General features: G+C 36.5%; 1 protein-coding gene across 1 annotated transcript; it reads left to right on the top strand.

Annotated features, from left to right (window-relative positions):
• The first annotated feature begins 337 nt into the window (after positions 1 to 337).
• LOC134216363 (uncharacterized) lies at positions 338 to 2977 on the top strand. Its single transcript, XM_062695269.1, has 6 exons — positions 338 to 457; positions 516 to 779; positions 864 to 1192; positions 2134 to 2252; positions 2331 to 2797; positions 2907 to 2977. The coding sequence occupies exons 1-5, from the start codon at positions 455 to 457 to the stop codon at positions 2615 to 2617; spliced, it is 1002 nt and encodes a 333-aa protein (XP_062551253.1). The 5' UTR covers positions 338 to 454; the 3' UTR covers positions 2618 to 2797; positions 2907 to 2977.
• The last annotated feature ends 14584 nt before the right edge of the window (positions 2978 to 17561 follow it).

Genomic DNA, 17561 nt, shown 5'->3' with positions numbered 1-17561 from the left:
AAATAATGCATATGACGTCTCATGCCAAGATTCTCTATATCAAGTAGCTACATATATCAACAGTCTGAACGTAGTCTTAGGCTCCCCAGACCTAAGCGATTTCAGCGACAACTAATCACTGCGGGGCCCTCCTTAGCCTAGCGGTAAGATGCGCGGCTATGAAGCAAGACCATGCTGAGGGTTGCTGGTTTCCATTCCCAGTGCCGGTCTAGGCAATTTTCGGTTTGGAAATTGCCTCGACTTCCCTGGGTATAAAAGTGTTGACCGTAGTCTTTGGTAGCAGTTTCGTAGTAGGTACCATCTTATAGTTTATCTTTTAGTTCGCAGAAAATGGAGGCTTAAAATAAAACTTAAATAAATGTTATCCAAGTAAGCAACTCTTTTACTGTCACTATTTTTGTAGAGTTTTATTTTGGCATTATAAAGTCGAATTTTTCATTCCAAATTCATTCAGATGGTAAGTGTTACAGTTGAATATACAAAATGGTTGTTTCTAGACTGCCTTCAATTGCCAGGATCAAATTAGTCTCACGGATTTGAGGCGTCAGTTCTTCGGACCAACTTTGGATGAAAGTTTGCTCTACGGGGTTGAATGTTTGAGGGATTTTTTCAGTTGGAGACAACATTTCGACACTGATCCGACATATTCACAGACAAGTAGAGAACGCAGTGACAGCGTGGTTAGTGATTTCAATCTTTATCAGTCTTGTCGAGACCTAAATGAACTAGCGCATTCGGAAAGTGCCATTTCAAAAAAGCAAAATAGATACAGGAGGAAAGTGAGTGTCTTACATATGTTGCACTCTTCTCTTTTGTGCAGTGTTCAACCTATCAATTTTTTAATTTAATACAATTTATGTCAGCTTTCAAATTCAAATGAACAGAAAGGAAAGCCATCAATACTAAATATCAAATCTGAAAGAAAAAGTTCTTTGTCATCGGATCAAGTTCGACCGAAAAGAAAAGTTTCTACATCAGAATGCCATTGTTGGGCTGATGAAAATGCCATTGCTAAAACTTCACCTAGCAGTAAACAGCTTCAGGATTATCAAGTGCTTTCAAGTGAAGAAATGAAAGAACAGAAACGGAGCTCACTATCCAGTAACACAGAAGAGTTTGAGTCCGCCCTTTCTGCGAAATCGAAGAGCTGTGAAGAATCATCTAAAGAAGAAAATGTTTCGAAAAATAAAAAGTGAGTTCTCTTTTATTATGATCGTTTATAGGTTCGGAATGAAAAATGAAAACATTAATTGCCTTATTGGTGTTGGCACCTTTCTTGTATAATTGATTGGGTAATCGAAAATTAGATATTAGAACGGGCAAAATATGCCTTCTCTGATATTTTCCATGAAATTCGGTGACTGGTATTATGACACTTGCAAGCTTTCATAGACAATTAAACCACTCTTCGGAGTAGACTGGAGTTAGCTTGAAGGTGGAGATTATAAAAAAGCTCTCTATCTCCTCTCTTCAACATTTTTTATTTAAAAGTTTAAAGTAGTAAAAAAGTATGAAACCACTGTAAATCTTCACCAGGCTTGTAAAATGTCATCTGCATGTCATTTGACTAATTTGTTCATAACTTTCTTTGGAAGTCAAATTTATTCCATAATTTTAGATGTACTCATAAAGCTTGGATAGAACTATAATTTTGTCCAAGGGTACATTGTTCTAAATATAACATCTGAGGCTGGAGAGTGAAAACTCTCCAAAATGTCACGTGTCATTTGACATAATGTCATTTGAATGACATTTTGCCTCCCACGCCCCAGGTTACATATTTACAGCAATGTCTTGTTAGACAAAGTTGTAGGCACATTTAGGCGCTATAAGTTCGTCATACATAATGAATTGATAGCTACCTTCTGGAAAAAGTTCTTGGAAAATTATACAAATGAATGCAAATGACATTTTACAACACTGATCTTCACTGTGGTTTTGGTATAACTTTCTGGTGTATTTCATGATTTTGTACAGCACTTTACAGTATTGCTCATGTTTGCAGTCCTACGTTTGTTAATTTATTTATTTTTTCATAGATTTGCATGAGTTATTGATTGCTTAGCTATATACACAAATAGGAATAAATCATTGAATACATTATTATTCAACTCTATTCAATTTCCCTTATAGTGCAATAAATTCATCACCGTCCTTGAAGGAGCCCTCGAAACTATCCCGCACCGACAAACTTTTCTCATCATCCGAGCAGAGCAGCAAAACCAAACCCTCCTCTAACGGAAGTAGTAAAAGTATTCCTTCAACCCTTCGAAATACAAACTTAATCATACAGAACACTTCATCGAACTTTCCCTTTTCTTCCACCGCAGTTCTCGAGAAGCTGAAAAAGAGCTGGCCAACAGTTTTATCTACGAGACAAAACCAGTCCTTCAACGCCACCGACACGTGGACGCCACACCCCCAGATTGTCGCGCCACTCCCGGCAGCGGTCCCTGTCGTCACCGCCTGCGAAAAACTCCTCGAGCGCCCGGCGGCCCAAACAGATACGATCCAGATGGGCCTTCGTCAAAGTGAACGAGTTCGACGATGGCGCAAAAACGTACGACGTTCTCCAGACGGACCTACGAGTGGTGGACGTGCAGCGGCTGAAGGGTAGCTCTGTGGATGGAACAATCACCGCAGCGGACCTGCCTCCGGATATGGCCACCGAGGTCGTTTTCGTGACCCTACCGGACGGTTCCACGCTGTGCTATCGGGGTGATAATATTAAACGTTGACTCGAGTTGAATAAAATTTAATTTTGGCTATAAGCAAACTCGTGTGAATCTTATACAGGGTGGGTGTTTTTTTTTTTTAAATTGTGAATGCCGTTCTAATGCACAGTGCTTCGTCATCGATCGAATTAATTGTGCTTCTTACTTGCTCAGTTTATTCTCTTTTTTTAGATTCTTGTTAACCGAATGCAAAAATGGTAACTTGCCTGGGAAATCTCAAAGTTAATAACTGTGGAAGTGCTTACTGAACACTAAGTTTCAAGGCAGCAATAGAAGCAATAACTACTTATGAAATCATGAAAATTGTATATTTTCATAACATGTTTGAGTATCATATGATCGCAGCAGGCCACTTTGAAGGGTGGCACCCTTTTCAGTTTTCCTATTTTTTGGTAGTTTGGTAAAACTCGCCGAGATCTGTCCCATAAGCGCTGCAGCGTGAATGAGCTCTGGTGGTGAATGCGTCGAAGATAAAGTACATACCAGTAAAGACCAGTCAAAGTCATGTTTAGTACAGTGACTATAATAACAGTGTCGTCAAGTGTCAGAATTGGAACAGAATCGCCTGTCAGTTTCATACAAATGCGCATTCCAAACGAGCAGGAGACCTGTCAAACGTAACACTTGACGTTACTCTTCTTATAGGGCTCTAATGTTTAGCATAGAACCTGGAAGAGGTTCAATCGAGGAATATGCGCGTGCCGCCGGCGTGCAGCAGGAAGACAGGTAGCCCAAACACGAGCGCCCTGGAACAAGACATTACATTCGGTTTTGCTCCAGACAACACGGAGTTTTGTACCATCACAGGTATAGGTAGGTAAGCGTTGACCAAATGGTTTATTCGGATATCCCAATAAGGCGACCATCATGGTGCATCATTTTATCGCTAGAACTCAATGCCTTTCGGACATTTCAACGAGAAATCTGTGGAACTAACAATTATACTCACACCTATCTTACTTAACTAGTTTTATTATTCAATCAATGGCTCTCAATGTGTATACTTTAACAATGGAGCAAATAATGATGTATAGGTTCTTATAGTTCTGTATCAAATTGTGTTCCATTTTTTCGAAAAACAATGCAAACAATATTGAACAATTTTATCCCATAACGATAAGATTGAATGGAATTGTTTACGTAATACGTAGTACCGTCGAAGCTGTCGCGCCGTGGCGTTCTTATCATCGGTTCTCCCCTACATCTCCACCAAGGTCGAGACTCACTGCCGTGTGATTGATTTAGATGAGATTCGCGCCCTCAGGACTGGCTAGTCATCATCAGACTGGCTCCAGACTGCTGGCTGGCTGACTGGCTGGTTCTTCTCCAAACTACATACTCCACGATATTATGGATACATACCCAAACAAACAACAACATCCTTCGCCTTGACAGACCAGCGACGATGAGCGACAAGGCGTTGCTCGTCGTTTCCATTCGATTGTGGAAGCATCCAATAACCATTTTCGATCAGCGTAGATACCTACCTCCCGGCAATCCCCACCAGAACTCTTTTCTTTGTGGAATTGTGGTAGCGTTTTGGGGTTCACTGTTTGGCACGGCGGCGGGGGATTTTTTTGTGCTGATGTTGGGCAACTATTACAGCCTCAGTGCGCGTCGTCGATTTGGCCCCTCCATCATAATAAACTCTTGGTGAAGGTCTTAGACGACATACGGTCGCGACTGCCGCACTCTCTATCTAGCTAGACGGATGGAACAAACAGTCTTGTTTGTTTAACAAATTTTCGATCAGCTGCTGTGAATGCGTTCCAATCAATAATGAGGGTGGCGTAAAAAGTAATATAGTGAAAGCATGATAACTACTTATTGCACAGATGTTCGGTAATGAGCGTTCTGTTCATAATTGTTTGGAGAATACTTGATTTTAAATAGATATATCGGCGTGGAAAATGTTATGCAGCGCTTTTTGCGGCTGGAGAAGATGCATAAGATGGTTCTTAAGGAAACCATCAAGCTTGGACCAAAATCAACTTATCGATTGACAGTTAGGACTCTAAAAAACAAACAACCCGATCAAGATCGCGCAAGTTCGACTAGCAGTATATAATAAAACTTGATTCTTTCAACTTCCGCTCTCCCTTATGACACACTTTTTATTTGAAACATTTGAGAATTTCGCAACCGCCCCTCTATTATATAAGCGTTACGTGATTAAATGATGTTCCCATATTGCTATTTCGGCTTAAAAAGGCTACGTAGTCTTTGTAGATTCATTTTATAAACAAATATAAACCTGACATTGCGTTCAAAATTTAACCACAGAGTACTTTTGAAACGTTGTATTCATTTATAAGGTTAAAATGGTTACCCAGCATACTTTATGTTATCCAAAGGCTTCCGCAAGTCCAGGCCCTAGGATCTAGAACAAAGACAGCGTCCTCATTCTAACATTGCACCAGTCAATTTCCCGCTTTGGCGCAGCTATGCGCAATTCACCACACTAACCACCGGAAAGTAAACAAAAAATAGATTTTAATACATAATATACCAGATATTTTCGAATCTTTCAGCCAAATTTCATTTTCCCATACATATTTGTTCGGGAGACACTTTACGGAATGAAATTCAACAAGACACCAAAAATTTAATTTTCCAGCAACAATCACAAAATTTTGGAACTAGCTCATTCAATATATATGTTAAATTAAAAAAAATATTCATGGAATTAAAAAAAAATGAGGCTTTGTCCGGCTTTCCGTCACAATGTGCTGCTTTGAAATTTCTCATTATTTTTCGATTAGTCGGAAGCAATTCGGAGGATTCATTAGTTTGTGGAAAAATCGAACTTGTTGCCAGCATACCACTCCAAAATGAATTTCGGGTAGTTAAAACTGGCCAAATTCGCCCAAAAGATGACTGTGCTCCTATCCGGGCAGACGAAGCTCCGATGCGATATTTGGAAAAAAAGTTTAGAGAATATATAGGAAACACGGAATATAGGGAGACGGCAGGTATTTTCGTCTGTTCGTCATAGTCTCGAAAACCAATAAAAGAGACGCTTTCTTGTAAAACTCATACGTACCAAATCGTAAGCTCAGGAGAAACGTTCTGCTATAGTGGAGTTCTAGCTAAGGGTATGCGATAACACACTTTTTCCTAACGAAACGAAACGAAACGAAATTTAAAATGTCTATGTTGATTCAGATCGAAACGAAACGAAATATAGATTTACTTTCGAGACTTTATTTCATTTATTTCGAAATTTTTCGAAACAAAACGAAATTTTAAAATTTTTTCCGCGGAATTTTGATTTCGCAATTCGCAATTCTGATTTAACTTTTTCGAAGTCAAATAACTATTTTTAGAGTTATAATAACAGAAGAGGCAGTCTGTGATGAATCGCCGCATTCTCGCCGCATATAACATTGGCGATAAGGCAATAATACCCCAGCATTTGTGCCGCTAAAAATATAGAAATTGTGGGATTTTTCATATAGGGATTCAAATTTCGTTTAAAACCTTAGTTCACTTAAGGTTATGTACATAATTATGCTGAAGCATACTTCATATTTAGAGGTGTGTGCCGCCGCGGCCGATAGTTTTTGGCACGCCGCCCCCGCCGACATTTTTACATCGGCGCGCCACCGTTTAAAATTTGTCACGCCGGTGGTGTATCATTTTCCACGCCGATTTAAAATTGAAGAAATCCGCAGAGTTTTCCGTGGAAAATCCGAAGGTTCAATGATATACCAATGATATCCTTAAATATTCCATACAATTTTTCGTTGAAATTTCGGAAATTCCACCATGAAAAGTAAGATAAACTTCGAATGTAAATTTCAAAGGATTTCTTGTTGAAATCCAAAAAATTATCGTTGAAATTGATTTTTTGAACGGAGAAGAATCGTTTGGCAGAAAGCCATTTTGTCGAATGCAAGAATGCCCAACAAACATTGGAGGATAATAAAGGCTCCCCCAAACCTAAGCGATTTCATCGCTGCGACGATGATAACTAGTCACCGCAATTCTATCGTTGGGTCGCTGCAGCCAATATTCTGTTTACCCTTCCATACCAACGGCGACAGAATCGCTGTCGCCAAGCGATGGAATCGCGTTACGACTTTCGCGTCGCGTGTGTTTGGGGGAACCTTAAAGCGCTTATGTGACTGTTATTGTTCAAAGATGGTCTAGTAGCCTAAAAATAACATGAGTTTGTATAACATGAACACTACATAAACCATAGAAAAACTGCTGCAGAGGACAGAACACGTCTTGTCGCGAGTTGGGAATAGGACCTTGAGCAAAAGGGAATTTCGTAAAGAAAGGGTAAGCTACTGGGTACTGTACGATGATAGCGCTCTTTTCCACATCGTACGCCGATCAAGCAATACGTAGTAGAGCTAAAAGTTTATTTATACAGTTTGTGCTGTGAGCTATAATACGCACGTATTTGAGAGTGGAAAAAATTGACCTGCGAGAAAAATCCATATCAAATCAGGTATGCTAGCAGAGCACTTAATTATGCCGTACAAATCCCATATTCCAGTAGCCCAGCGATACCCTAACCTATTTGAAATGCTCTCATTAATCAGGACCCATTAACCGTAACCTGAAACGGACGCCGAGTCAAGGTCCAAGGAATCGAGCACTTCTAACTAAGCCTTCCTAGTTGTTTACGGAAGTGAAGCCCGTATAGAGAACGAATCCGGGTTACAGACAACCGTGTGACACACATCGGAAGGCTTTTCGAACCCCCGTTACGTCGAACCCTTGAAGTCAGCTTCACCGAGTGTCTCTCGACCAGCTGAACATACCGTCCAAAGCCTCCGGACGCTAGTTACCCCGCACGTTAGACCCAGCCGCAACCCATGAACCAACTCAACCCAACTTTGCCCAAGTCGATTCGTGGTAAACGACGCAGTTTTAGCCGGCCGGCTCCACACACATACACCAAACTATTCTGTAAGTTACACCTACACTTGAATAAAAACCAAATGTTGATTGTAAGTAGTGTACTTCGCCATTAATACCTTGATTAGCCCCTCGAAAGTAGCCGACTCTGGGAATTGAGAGTTCAAGCTCATATTAGCCGGTGCCCTTAAGGTGCGTCCCTGAAAAGTAACAATATGTAGGTTATCGAGATGTAGAAGGCCCGAATGTATGTAGATTGGAGGGACCGAGAAAACTATCGACATAGGAAGAGATATCTATATATAGAACATCGAGATGTAGAGAGTCGACTGTATAGCTAAAATTCAAGCTCTATCTGGCAAAAGGGCGAATGCCGCAAGAGAGAATTCTTTTTGTCGGCTACCCCTCTTTTAAATAAAAGTAACAAGCAGAAGATTTTTTTGTGGTATATAACCTCAGAATGCAAGTTCTCATTGTTTTCTAGTTTTCTGAGGTAATAAACTTCAAAGAAATCCGCTGCTTGCCACTTTTATTCAAAAGAGGGGAAGTCGGTGAAGAGAATCCTCTCTTGTGACATTCGCCCTTATTCCAGCTAGAGCTTGAGTGGTTTGTTGGTAAGTCCGAAAGTTGGTTGGCCTAATTTACTACATTTGGCTGAACATCTAGTCTAAAATTACTATGCTGTTTTCCTGAAATGTTTGTTTTGCAGAAAGGACATTTTCGGGCCAAAGGATTTTTTCTGCCAAACGACCATTTCCACCAAATGTCTTTTTCGGACAAACTACCATTTCGGCAAAATGACATTTTCAGCTAAAAAAAACTGTTGGATATTTTTGACCATATTACCGTACAGTAAGCAACATTTTTGACCAAATGACCTTTTCTGTCAAACATCCATTTCGGCATAACGACCTTTTCGGTTTTATAACCTATTCAGCCAAACGACCATATCAGCCAAATGACGTATTGGGGAAGAGTGCTTTGACCAAATGAAATTTCTGGCCAAACTGGTTTTCGTTGTATAACCGTTTTGCCCAAACGTTCATTTCGATCAAATACAATTCTGCTGGATGATTTTTGACTTAACGTATTATACGGCTTAATGGCTTTCGCCAAATGATTTTCGGTTTCCTTCTTCTTTTTAATAATTTTGTTTTGAATTTTTCCGACGAGTTTCTACAATACAACAAATTTCCTGTAGAAATCCAAAGAAATACCTTCAAAAATCCGATTTTTTTTCGTTGAAATACCAAACAGTTTCCCGTTAAAATTATAAAAAAAAATCACGTTGGAGCTCTGAATAATTTTGGTTTAGATTCCATAAAATTCACCTTGGAAATTCCGAAGAATTTTCCAAAGAAAATTTGAAAATAATCCCGTGCAAATTCCAATGATATTCTTATAAAAATTATGATCAATTCGCTGTTGAAATTTTGTTTTGTTGATGTCCACATTTTTGACAATCTCCAGCGGAAAATCTGAAGAATTTTCTGTGTATATTTTGAAGAATACTCAACAGAAACTTTCCGTGGATTTTCCGAACATTTTCCTGTGGCAACTCTAACAATTTTCCTTGGAAATTCCAAAGTGCTTCCTTGGAAATTCCGAAGAATTATCAAAACTTCAAAGTTGTTGCCATGGAAAGTCCGAAAATAATTTTCAAATTACTATTTTGGAGAAGCTCAGAGAATTTTCGAGAGAAATTCATCAGATTTTTCCGACGAAATGCAAAAGATTCTACCCTTGAAGTTTTAAAAACATCCTGTAAAAATGCAGAAAAAAAAATTTAAAAAACAAACGCTGATTCACGCCGCCGCCGCTGACCAAAACTCTGACAAACGCCGCCGCCGACGATTTTCGGTCCGACGCACACCTCTATTCATATTGTCTTGTCAGCCTGGTTTTATAGTATCGTGCTTAGGAAATTAATGCTTAGATTTATTTTTTTATTTAGTGGGATACGCAGTTATGTATCCACATCTGCCAAACGTATACGCAGATAGAGAATTGATATTACTATTGCCATTTCCTTCTTATTCTTCGTCTACATATATATAGCATACATTTTTACCAATCTGTTTATTTATGAGGCTCGGATGTTAAATAATAAACTCTACGGAGCCGAAAACATAAGAAATAATAGAGCTAATTATACCGAAGAAGTTTCAGAAAAATTTCTGCGTGAGGTCTTCTTTTGTGCGGATTGGTCCATTGATCCTTCAGTAACCAAACGATCCCGTCGCTGACTCGTAGACTGCGCTAGTTGCTTTTTATCCTCTTCCTCTCTAATTTTTCTGTAGGAGTCCGTGTAGCCCATGATTCCTTTCTTCACGAACCAGATCCGATCTGTATTATTCTTGAATGTCATAGATTCTGCTAGTTTTTCGCGCTCCACCATTAAATCTGGAATTTCAAATGGTTTCATCCGTTCAGTTGAATCGGTATCCCATCCAATCACTTCTTCCTCAGCCTTTTCAATTACGTCGTTCTGCGCTGCATCCGATGATGTTTGACGGGTTGCTGCATCAAATCCGATAACGACACCGGAATATGATTTCCGTTGCCATATTCGCCTCTTTTTTCCGATTGATCGTCCCTTTTGATCGCTCATTTTTGTTCTTTATGGACACGCATCCTTCCGGTGACCTTCCGCTCGGCACATGAAACATTTTTTACGCAAATCCTGGTAGAATACCTTTCCTTTCCATATACAGTCAAACCTCCATAAGTTGATATTGAAGGGACCATCGACTCATAGAAATATCGAGATGTGGAGTAGAAAATCCTTGGAAAACTGTTTCAAGGACCATCACAGTAACCAAGAAAACAATTTTTAATATGGCATAATTTGCCTCCATGAGTCGATATCGAGTCATAGAACATCGACTCATGGAGGTTTGACTGTAGCATACATTTGCTCACTAGAAGAATCCTGTGCACCTTTCTAAAATGCATAAAGTTATGTATTTCAGAATGAATTTCACAGACCCATATCTAACGCAAGATCAATGTACTTCGTTTAAGAAGCTTCTACAACACGATCGATTCCGCACTAAATAATTTTGTGCTCTTCGGTGCAGACATTAGTTTTATCACTTCGCGTTCTCTCACACTAGCTGGCGTGATCAGCGTCAACACGATAGATTGCACACTGGTTAAACAAATTTCTGCTACGCGAGGTAGATTTTTTCATTCACTGCATTCCCACGATCGATTCCGCATTCATATTGTGCAAATAGTAAAAAAAATATCACATAATTTGAATTTGAATCTTGGAAACACTGAAGACGTTTTATAGAAGAAAACTACATACGTATTTGTCTAGTAAGAATGGGGTTATGTAGTAAGCGTTAATAGAAAAATTTGTGTAACCTAAAGTTTTGAAAACAACTTTACGATATAGTTCAGCAGCGCAGCCAAAATTTTTGATAATATAAAGTCTGGTTAAAGTTGAAATTTGTTTCGAAATTCCGCGGAATTCCGTTAAATTTCGTTTGAAGCTAGTTTTTTCTAGCGAAATTTTTGTAATTTTTCGAAACGAAACGAAATCGAGAAATCAGATTTCGCCATGCTCAAATTCCGCGAAATTCCGCGGAATTTCGTTTCGAACCACCTGAAACGAAATTTTTCGAAATACCGCATATGCTTAGTTCTAGCAAATGTATGTTGCTTTCGTTGGTTTTAGCCCCTATGACGATGGACGGAAATACCTGCCGTGTCCCTATAGGAAATAAAATTGAAAATGCATTTTCAAATTCAAAATAATATTTAATTAAAAACTATTTGGTATACTGGATTAGACTCTTAATAAGCTGCACAATAAACATAATAATATGAAAATTACAAAATTTCATGTAAAAGTGCTTATTCAGTAGATTATTAAATTTCTACTACCAAAAGTTAATTAGTTTTTAATTAAAATGTTTTTCATTTTTTTGGAAGTATTTTAAATTTAATTTCCTATACTTCACCATGCTAAGTTTCAGTGATGTCACTCATGTTTTTATGTATGCACGGATGCTGGGTCATTAGGCCGAATGAGAACTAGGGAGTGAGATGTGAGTAGTGCGAAGTGAGGAAGAAGTAGAATGGAGAAGAAGGAAGAAGGAATAAGGAAGAAGGAAGAATGAAGAAGGAAGAATGAAGAATGAAGAAGGAAGAAAGAAGAAGGAAGAAGGAAGAAGGAAGAAGAAAGAAGAAAGAAGGAAGAAGGACGAAGGAAGAAGAAAGAGGGAAGAATGAAGAAGAAAGCAGGAAGAAGGAAGAAGGAAGAAGGAAGAAGGAAGAAGGAAGAAGGAAGAAGGAAGAAGGAAGAAGGAAGAAGGAAGAAGGAAGAAGGAAGAAGGAAGAAGGAAGAAGGAAGAAGGAAGAAGGAAGAAGGAAGAAGGAAGAAGGAAGAAGGAAGAAGGAAGAAGGAAGAAGGAAGAAGGAAGAAGGAAGAAGGAAGAAGGAAAAATGAAGAAGAAAGGAGGAAAAAGGAAGAAGTAAGATGGGAGGAGGAATAAGGAAGAAGGAAGAAGGAAGAAGAAAGAAGGAAGAAGAAAGAAGGAAGAAGGAAGAAGGAATAAGGAAGAAGGAAGAGGGAAGAAGGAAGAAGGAAGAATGAAAAAGGAAGAAGACAGATAGATGAAGAAAGATTCACGAAGGGAGAACGAAGAAGGGAGAAGGAAGAAGGGGTAAGGTGGAGAAAGAACTTCTCATTTTTCACTTTTCGCTCCTTTCTACTAATTCGGCCTAATGGCCATTCGGCCTAATGACCGTTCGGCCTAATAACCGTTCGGCCTAATGACCATTCGGTCTAATGACTTTTGGCCAAATGGCTGAAACATATTGTCGCATATATGTATATGAATTATTTGAGTGGGTAATATAAGGAACGATGTTAATCAAGTTGTTTAATTTTAATCATCTTTTCGTATAAATGTTCGGGAATTTTGTTATGAAAAGTCAGTAGGTACATAAACTTAATGATTTCTGAATGGCAAATTTTCAACTTTGCTACCAAATGTATACATTTTGCACCGTTCAAAGTTGAATTAACAAGTTCCGGTGGTCAATTGACCTGAATCCAAATATTATCTTTCGACTGGTACATGGTGGTGGTGATGCATCAAAGAAAAGAACAACACATTTTGTTAAATTATCTATATAATTCTGTACAGGATCATTACAAAATGTATACACAAATTGGGCCATACAGAATTGCTAGATTCTTCTATGTACAAGAATGTTGGCCTATATTTTTAATGATTTTCTTCGAAATGTATAAATAATAATTTATCAAATATTCGTTGAATGAAATAATATTTGATAAATAAATTTATAATGCAATTGAAAAATAAAACAATTTGTATTGTAATGTTGCAAGAAACAAATCTACTGAACAGAGTGATACGCTGATACGATGATGGTTTTATTTAACTCTAGCGAGTTTGAGGAGTTCTGGCAAAGCTACCCACGAAGCATGTAATTCACATGATTCATTCTGTTCCATACATTAATACAATAATGTTAAATTATGCAATTATAGTTAAGAAAATACGAATTTACGAAAAAAGAAGTAATTTCTTCTAATTTTCTATCTAGTGACTTCTATCCCATTTGAACAATTGATTTTGACATGTAGTGACAAGTTTGATTTGATGAGGAATTATTTATTTTATTTTTTCACTTTTGCTAGATATAATTTTTGACTTTCTCTTTTGACTTACAATTGTTTAATACTTTTCTTCATCTCATTTTTTTTTAAATTTACTATTCATTTGTTCGAATAGTGTTAATTAATGTTTGAATATTTGACCAGAGTTCGCCAATAAAAAAATCCCAATTTTTGCTCAAGTTTTCGTGTATAAAATTCAATTGATCACATATCGTATTGTATATCCGTATCGTATATAATTGTTGTGTTTACTATTGAAAGTCTTAATATGCATTTAATAATTTTTGTTGTGCTAAGATTTTGTTGATAGTCATTATCCAAATTATGTAAATAACTCACATAAATGGTTGACAAGGTATAACTTTCTTGAGTTTTCACGGAATTCATGTTTTCTGATTTTAAAATAAACACCTTTATTAAGTAAATTCATATAGGGGAACTGCTCCTTAAATTCATACCATGTACCCAAATCAATACCATTCGAAAACAAAGAATCTGTGCGCAAATTGTTTTATTTCTAATTTTTGTGATTTTTTTAGCAGTGAGCCTAAATTTCCTGTTTCCTGAATGTTATTGATATAGGAGCATCTTATTATTAATGGAACAGATACCATATACCTAATCACAAACATTCTGAAAAATAATTATTAGTAATATTTGTACCTCGTGGACGGTCATAACGCAAAAAGCATACGAGCATGTGTGTACCAAAAAACAAGGGCGGACAGACAGCCAGGATGAAAACGACAGAGAGGCAATCTACACATCTTGTTAGATTCTTCATTCTCCCTGTGTTGCTGTGGTGGATATAGCGTATATAGCGTATATATCAGAGAGGAGAGAAGCTGTCTCTGGTAAATCAGGTAAAAAAAATCCACGGAGCTCGTTCACGTTCGAATGGCAAAAGCATTCTTAAAATCTGTTCACCGTGAACGACAGAGACGATGCACAAGCATATCAGAAGCATATCAAATGACTCAGCAGTAGCCTAATAGGCAAAGCAGAAAAAGTATGCCAAGCATTTATGTATAACTAATATAGCTAAGACTTTGAATAAACAAATGAATAAATAAATAAATTAATAATATTAAATTATTGAGTTGACAAATTAAAAAATGAACAATCGATCGATCAAAAAACAAAATTATTGATTTGAAAAACTAATAAATGGATATTTTTTTAGATTAATAAATTAAGAAATGAATAAATTAATAAATTATTGAATCAATAAAAAATAATAAAATAATAAAAAATAAAATAGGTAAATTATAAATAAACATTTCATAATTAATAAGTTTATAAACTTATATTAATAAATTATTAAATTAACCAATTGATAAATAAACAAATTAATAAATTTATCAATTAAGGAAATAATAAATTAATAAATTGATTAATAAAAAAAATTGATGTGATAATCAATAAATAATAAATTACGAAACTGCCGCTGCAAGCATAACTGTCCAATATTTACATGATTTGCTATCTATATGGGAAAGTTATGCTTTAAAGCGCAAAGTAAATTAATAAATTAAAAAGAAATTAATAAACTAATAAATCAAAAATCTAATACTAAGGGCACTAAATATATTTTGCTGGTAAAAGTTGAAAATTTAAGGGATTTTGGTGTTTAATGAGCGTCAAAATGCATTTTATTTGAATTTTTCGGCCGCGATGATTTGAAATCGTCGCAAAGCAAATTGTCGCCGAAATCGTCGCCAGCAAACATGGCCATAAGATCTGTCAGATCAACTGTGAACAAAATTGTTTGATTTCAATAATCAGATAATTTCCAGAAATTGAGTACTTTTTTTTGCTTGTTTTAATGATTTGGCTTTGCATTAACACAGATTTAAATTAAAGATACTGGCGACGATTTTAAAGGTGCATAAAAAGTGATCGACGCGTTTTGTTACCAGCGAAACTGACAATACTATTAATTTAAATGATATTTGCCAATGATATAATGAAAATAACGAATAATCATATATTTCATTGAATGTATTGAATTATAGGGGACTTTGGGGTCATACAAGTCTAAAAGCTCATTAAATATATTTTTTATACAAAATAGGATAACTTTTTTCACGGACGACTCACAGAGGAGAATGAGGGCTTATTCAAAAGGAAATTTTCAAAGAAATTCGGTGAGTGATTTTTTATAGACGCGGGATACTACTGTATGTAGTTATTGAGCTCGTTTTACTCCAATATCCATTCATATTTTTCGTCCTTTTATCTTTAAAATATTGTACTGAAATTGTGTTTTCCTCTTCATTGTGGATCCTCAAAACCACTATACATATTTTGTTGGTAAAAGTTGGAAATTAAAGTGATTTTGGGGTAAAATAATCATCAAAGCGCATTTATGTGAATGTATTTTCAATATAATATAAGCTTCTGAGCTTGTTTGACCTCAAAACCCCCCTGGAATATTTTTTTTTTCAATGCAACATACGAATATTTGTTATTTTCATAGTATAATTGACGAATTATCATTAAATTAATATTACTCCATTATTTCTTAGCTCACAATTATTGAGCTATATAATTTCATAGAGGAATTTGGGCGAAAAGGCATGAGAAAAGAATATTTCAGATCTCATCCTATCTACTGCCACATCGACTCTCAAATAATATGATAACACTTGTCAAGTTGTGCAAACGGGTATGGTTTGGAAATTTTCGGCATCTGCTCTATTCAGAAGTATTTAAAAATCGTGTTTTATCCAATAGATCCCAAAACAAAACATTTGCGAAATGATTTAGTTCTTTAGTTATTGTTTCGTAAACATTTATCAATATCTGTACAACATTTTTAGACATTAATATCAACCATTATCTGTAAATACTATTTATTTTTACAGAATACATGAAAAATCCACATAAAATGCACTTTGATGCCTATTTGACCCCCTAATCCGTTAAATTTCTAACTTTTACCATATTTAGTGCATGTCTATGGATCCACAGTGAAGATAAAATGACAAAAAATGTGAAAAAAATATTGGTGCAAAACATGCTCAATATTCACATACGTGTGTTCCATGTTCAATGAAACAGCACTCACTGAATTTTCTTGGAAAATTCCCTTTCGAATAAGCCCTTGATTTCTTCTGTAAATTGCTCGTAAAAAAAGTTAAATTTTTTTTCCTCCTTCGAAATCGGATTTTCCCAGTGTGCATTGGCTCTACATTCCACTGAAACTTGGCTTACCTTTAACTTAGTGTTCTATTGGCATTTCTAGAGTAATAATTTGAAAGCTGTCAATCGCATAAGTATGTATCTTGTGTGGCAAGTAAAATAGATACACTATACACTGGAAGAGAGCCGATAATGTTTCCATCCCGCAAACATTCTAGGCCGGACCGAGAATCGAACTCGCCATTTGGGTTGGGAATCCTACGCCTTTGCTCGCAAGGCTAACTGGAGACCCGTATAAATTAATATAATTTAATAAAATATAAATTAACTATTACATCAAATATAAATCATGCAATAAAAAATAATAAATAAAATTATGAATAAATACAATGGTTTCTAGTTAGCCTTGTCAGCAAAGGCGGAGTATTCTCGATTTTCGTTGCGGTCTATAAGTTTTTTTTTTGGGTTTTCGGGCATTCTCGACTCACTGGGCATAGCGTATCTATTGTACTTGCCACATAAGACACATATCCATGGAATTGACGGGCACAGAAATAGAAACATCAAATAATAACTGTGGAAATGTTAATGGAACATTGAGTAAAGAAACAGGCCAAGATTCAGTGGTAATATAGAGCCATTAAAGAGGAAGGAGAAGAATAAAAAGAATTAATTTATTTTTTATGAATGAAGTAATCTATCTATGAAAATATAAATTTTTCGATGAGAATATACGAATGATTGAAGTATTGAAATAAAAAATATTTGAAAAGAAAAAATAATGAACTATTGAGAAATCGACTGTATATTTTTATTTCGATTTTAAGTAGCGTAGCCGTCCATAAAATCGAAAAAAAAAAAAAATAATATTACCAAATAATAAAAAAGAAGGGGCCCTCCTTAGCCGTGCGGTAAGACGCGCGGCTACAAAGCAATACCATGCTGAGGGTGGCTGGGTTCGATTCCCGGTGCCGGTCTAGGCAATTTTCGGATTGGAAATTGTCTCGACTTCCCTGGGCATAAAAAGTATCATCGTGTTAGCCTCATGATATACGAATGCAAAAATGGTAACTTGGCTTAGAAACCTCGCAGTTAATAACTGTGGAAGTGCTTAATGAACACTAAGCTGTGAGGCGGCTCTGTCCCAGTGT

The sequence above is a fragment of the Armigeres subalbatus genome, chromosome 2 (assembly GCF_024139115.2).
Source record: "Armigeres subalbatus isolate Guangzhou_Male chromosome 2, GZ_Asu_2, whole genome shotgun sequence".
NCBI lineage: Eukaryota > Metazoa > Arthropoda > Insecta > Diptera > Culicidae > Armigeres > Armigeres subalbatus.
Note: the sequence above shows the minus strand (reverse complement) of the source record. Positions and strands in the feature narration are given on the sequence as shown.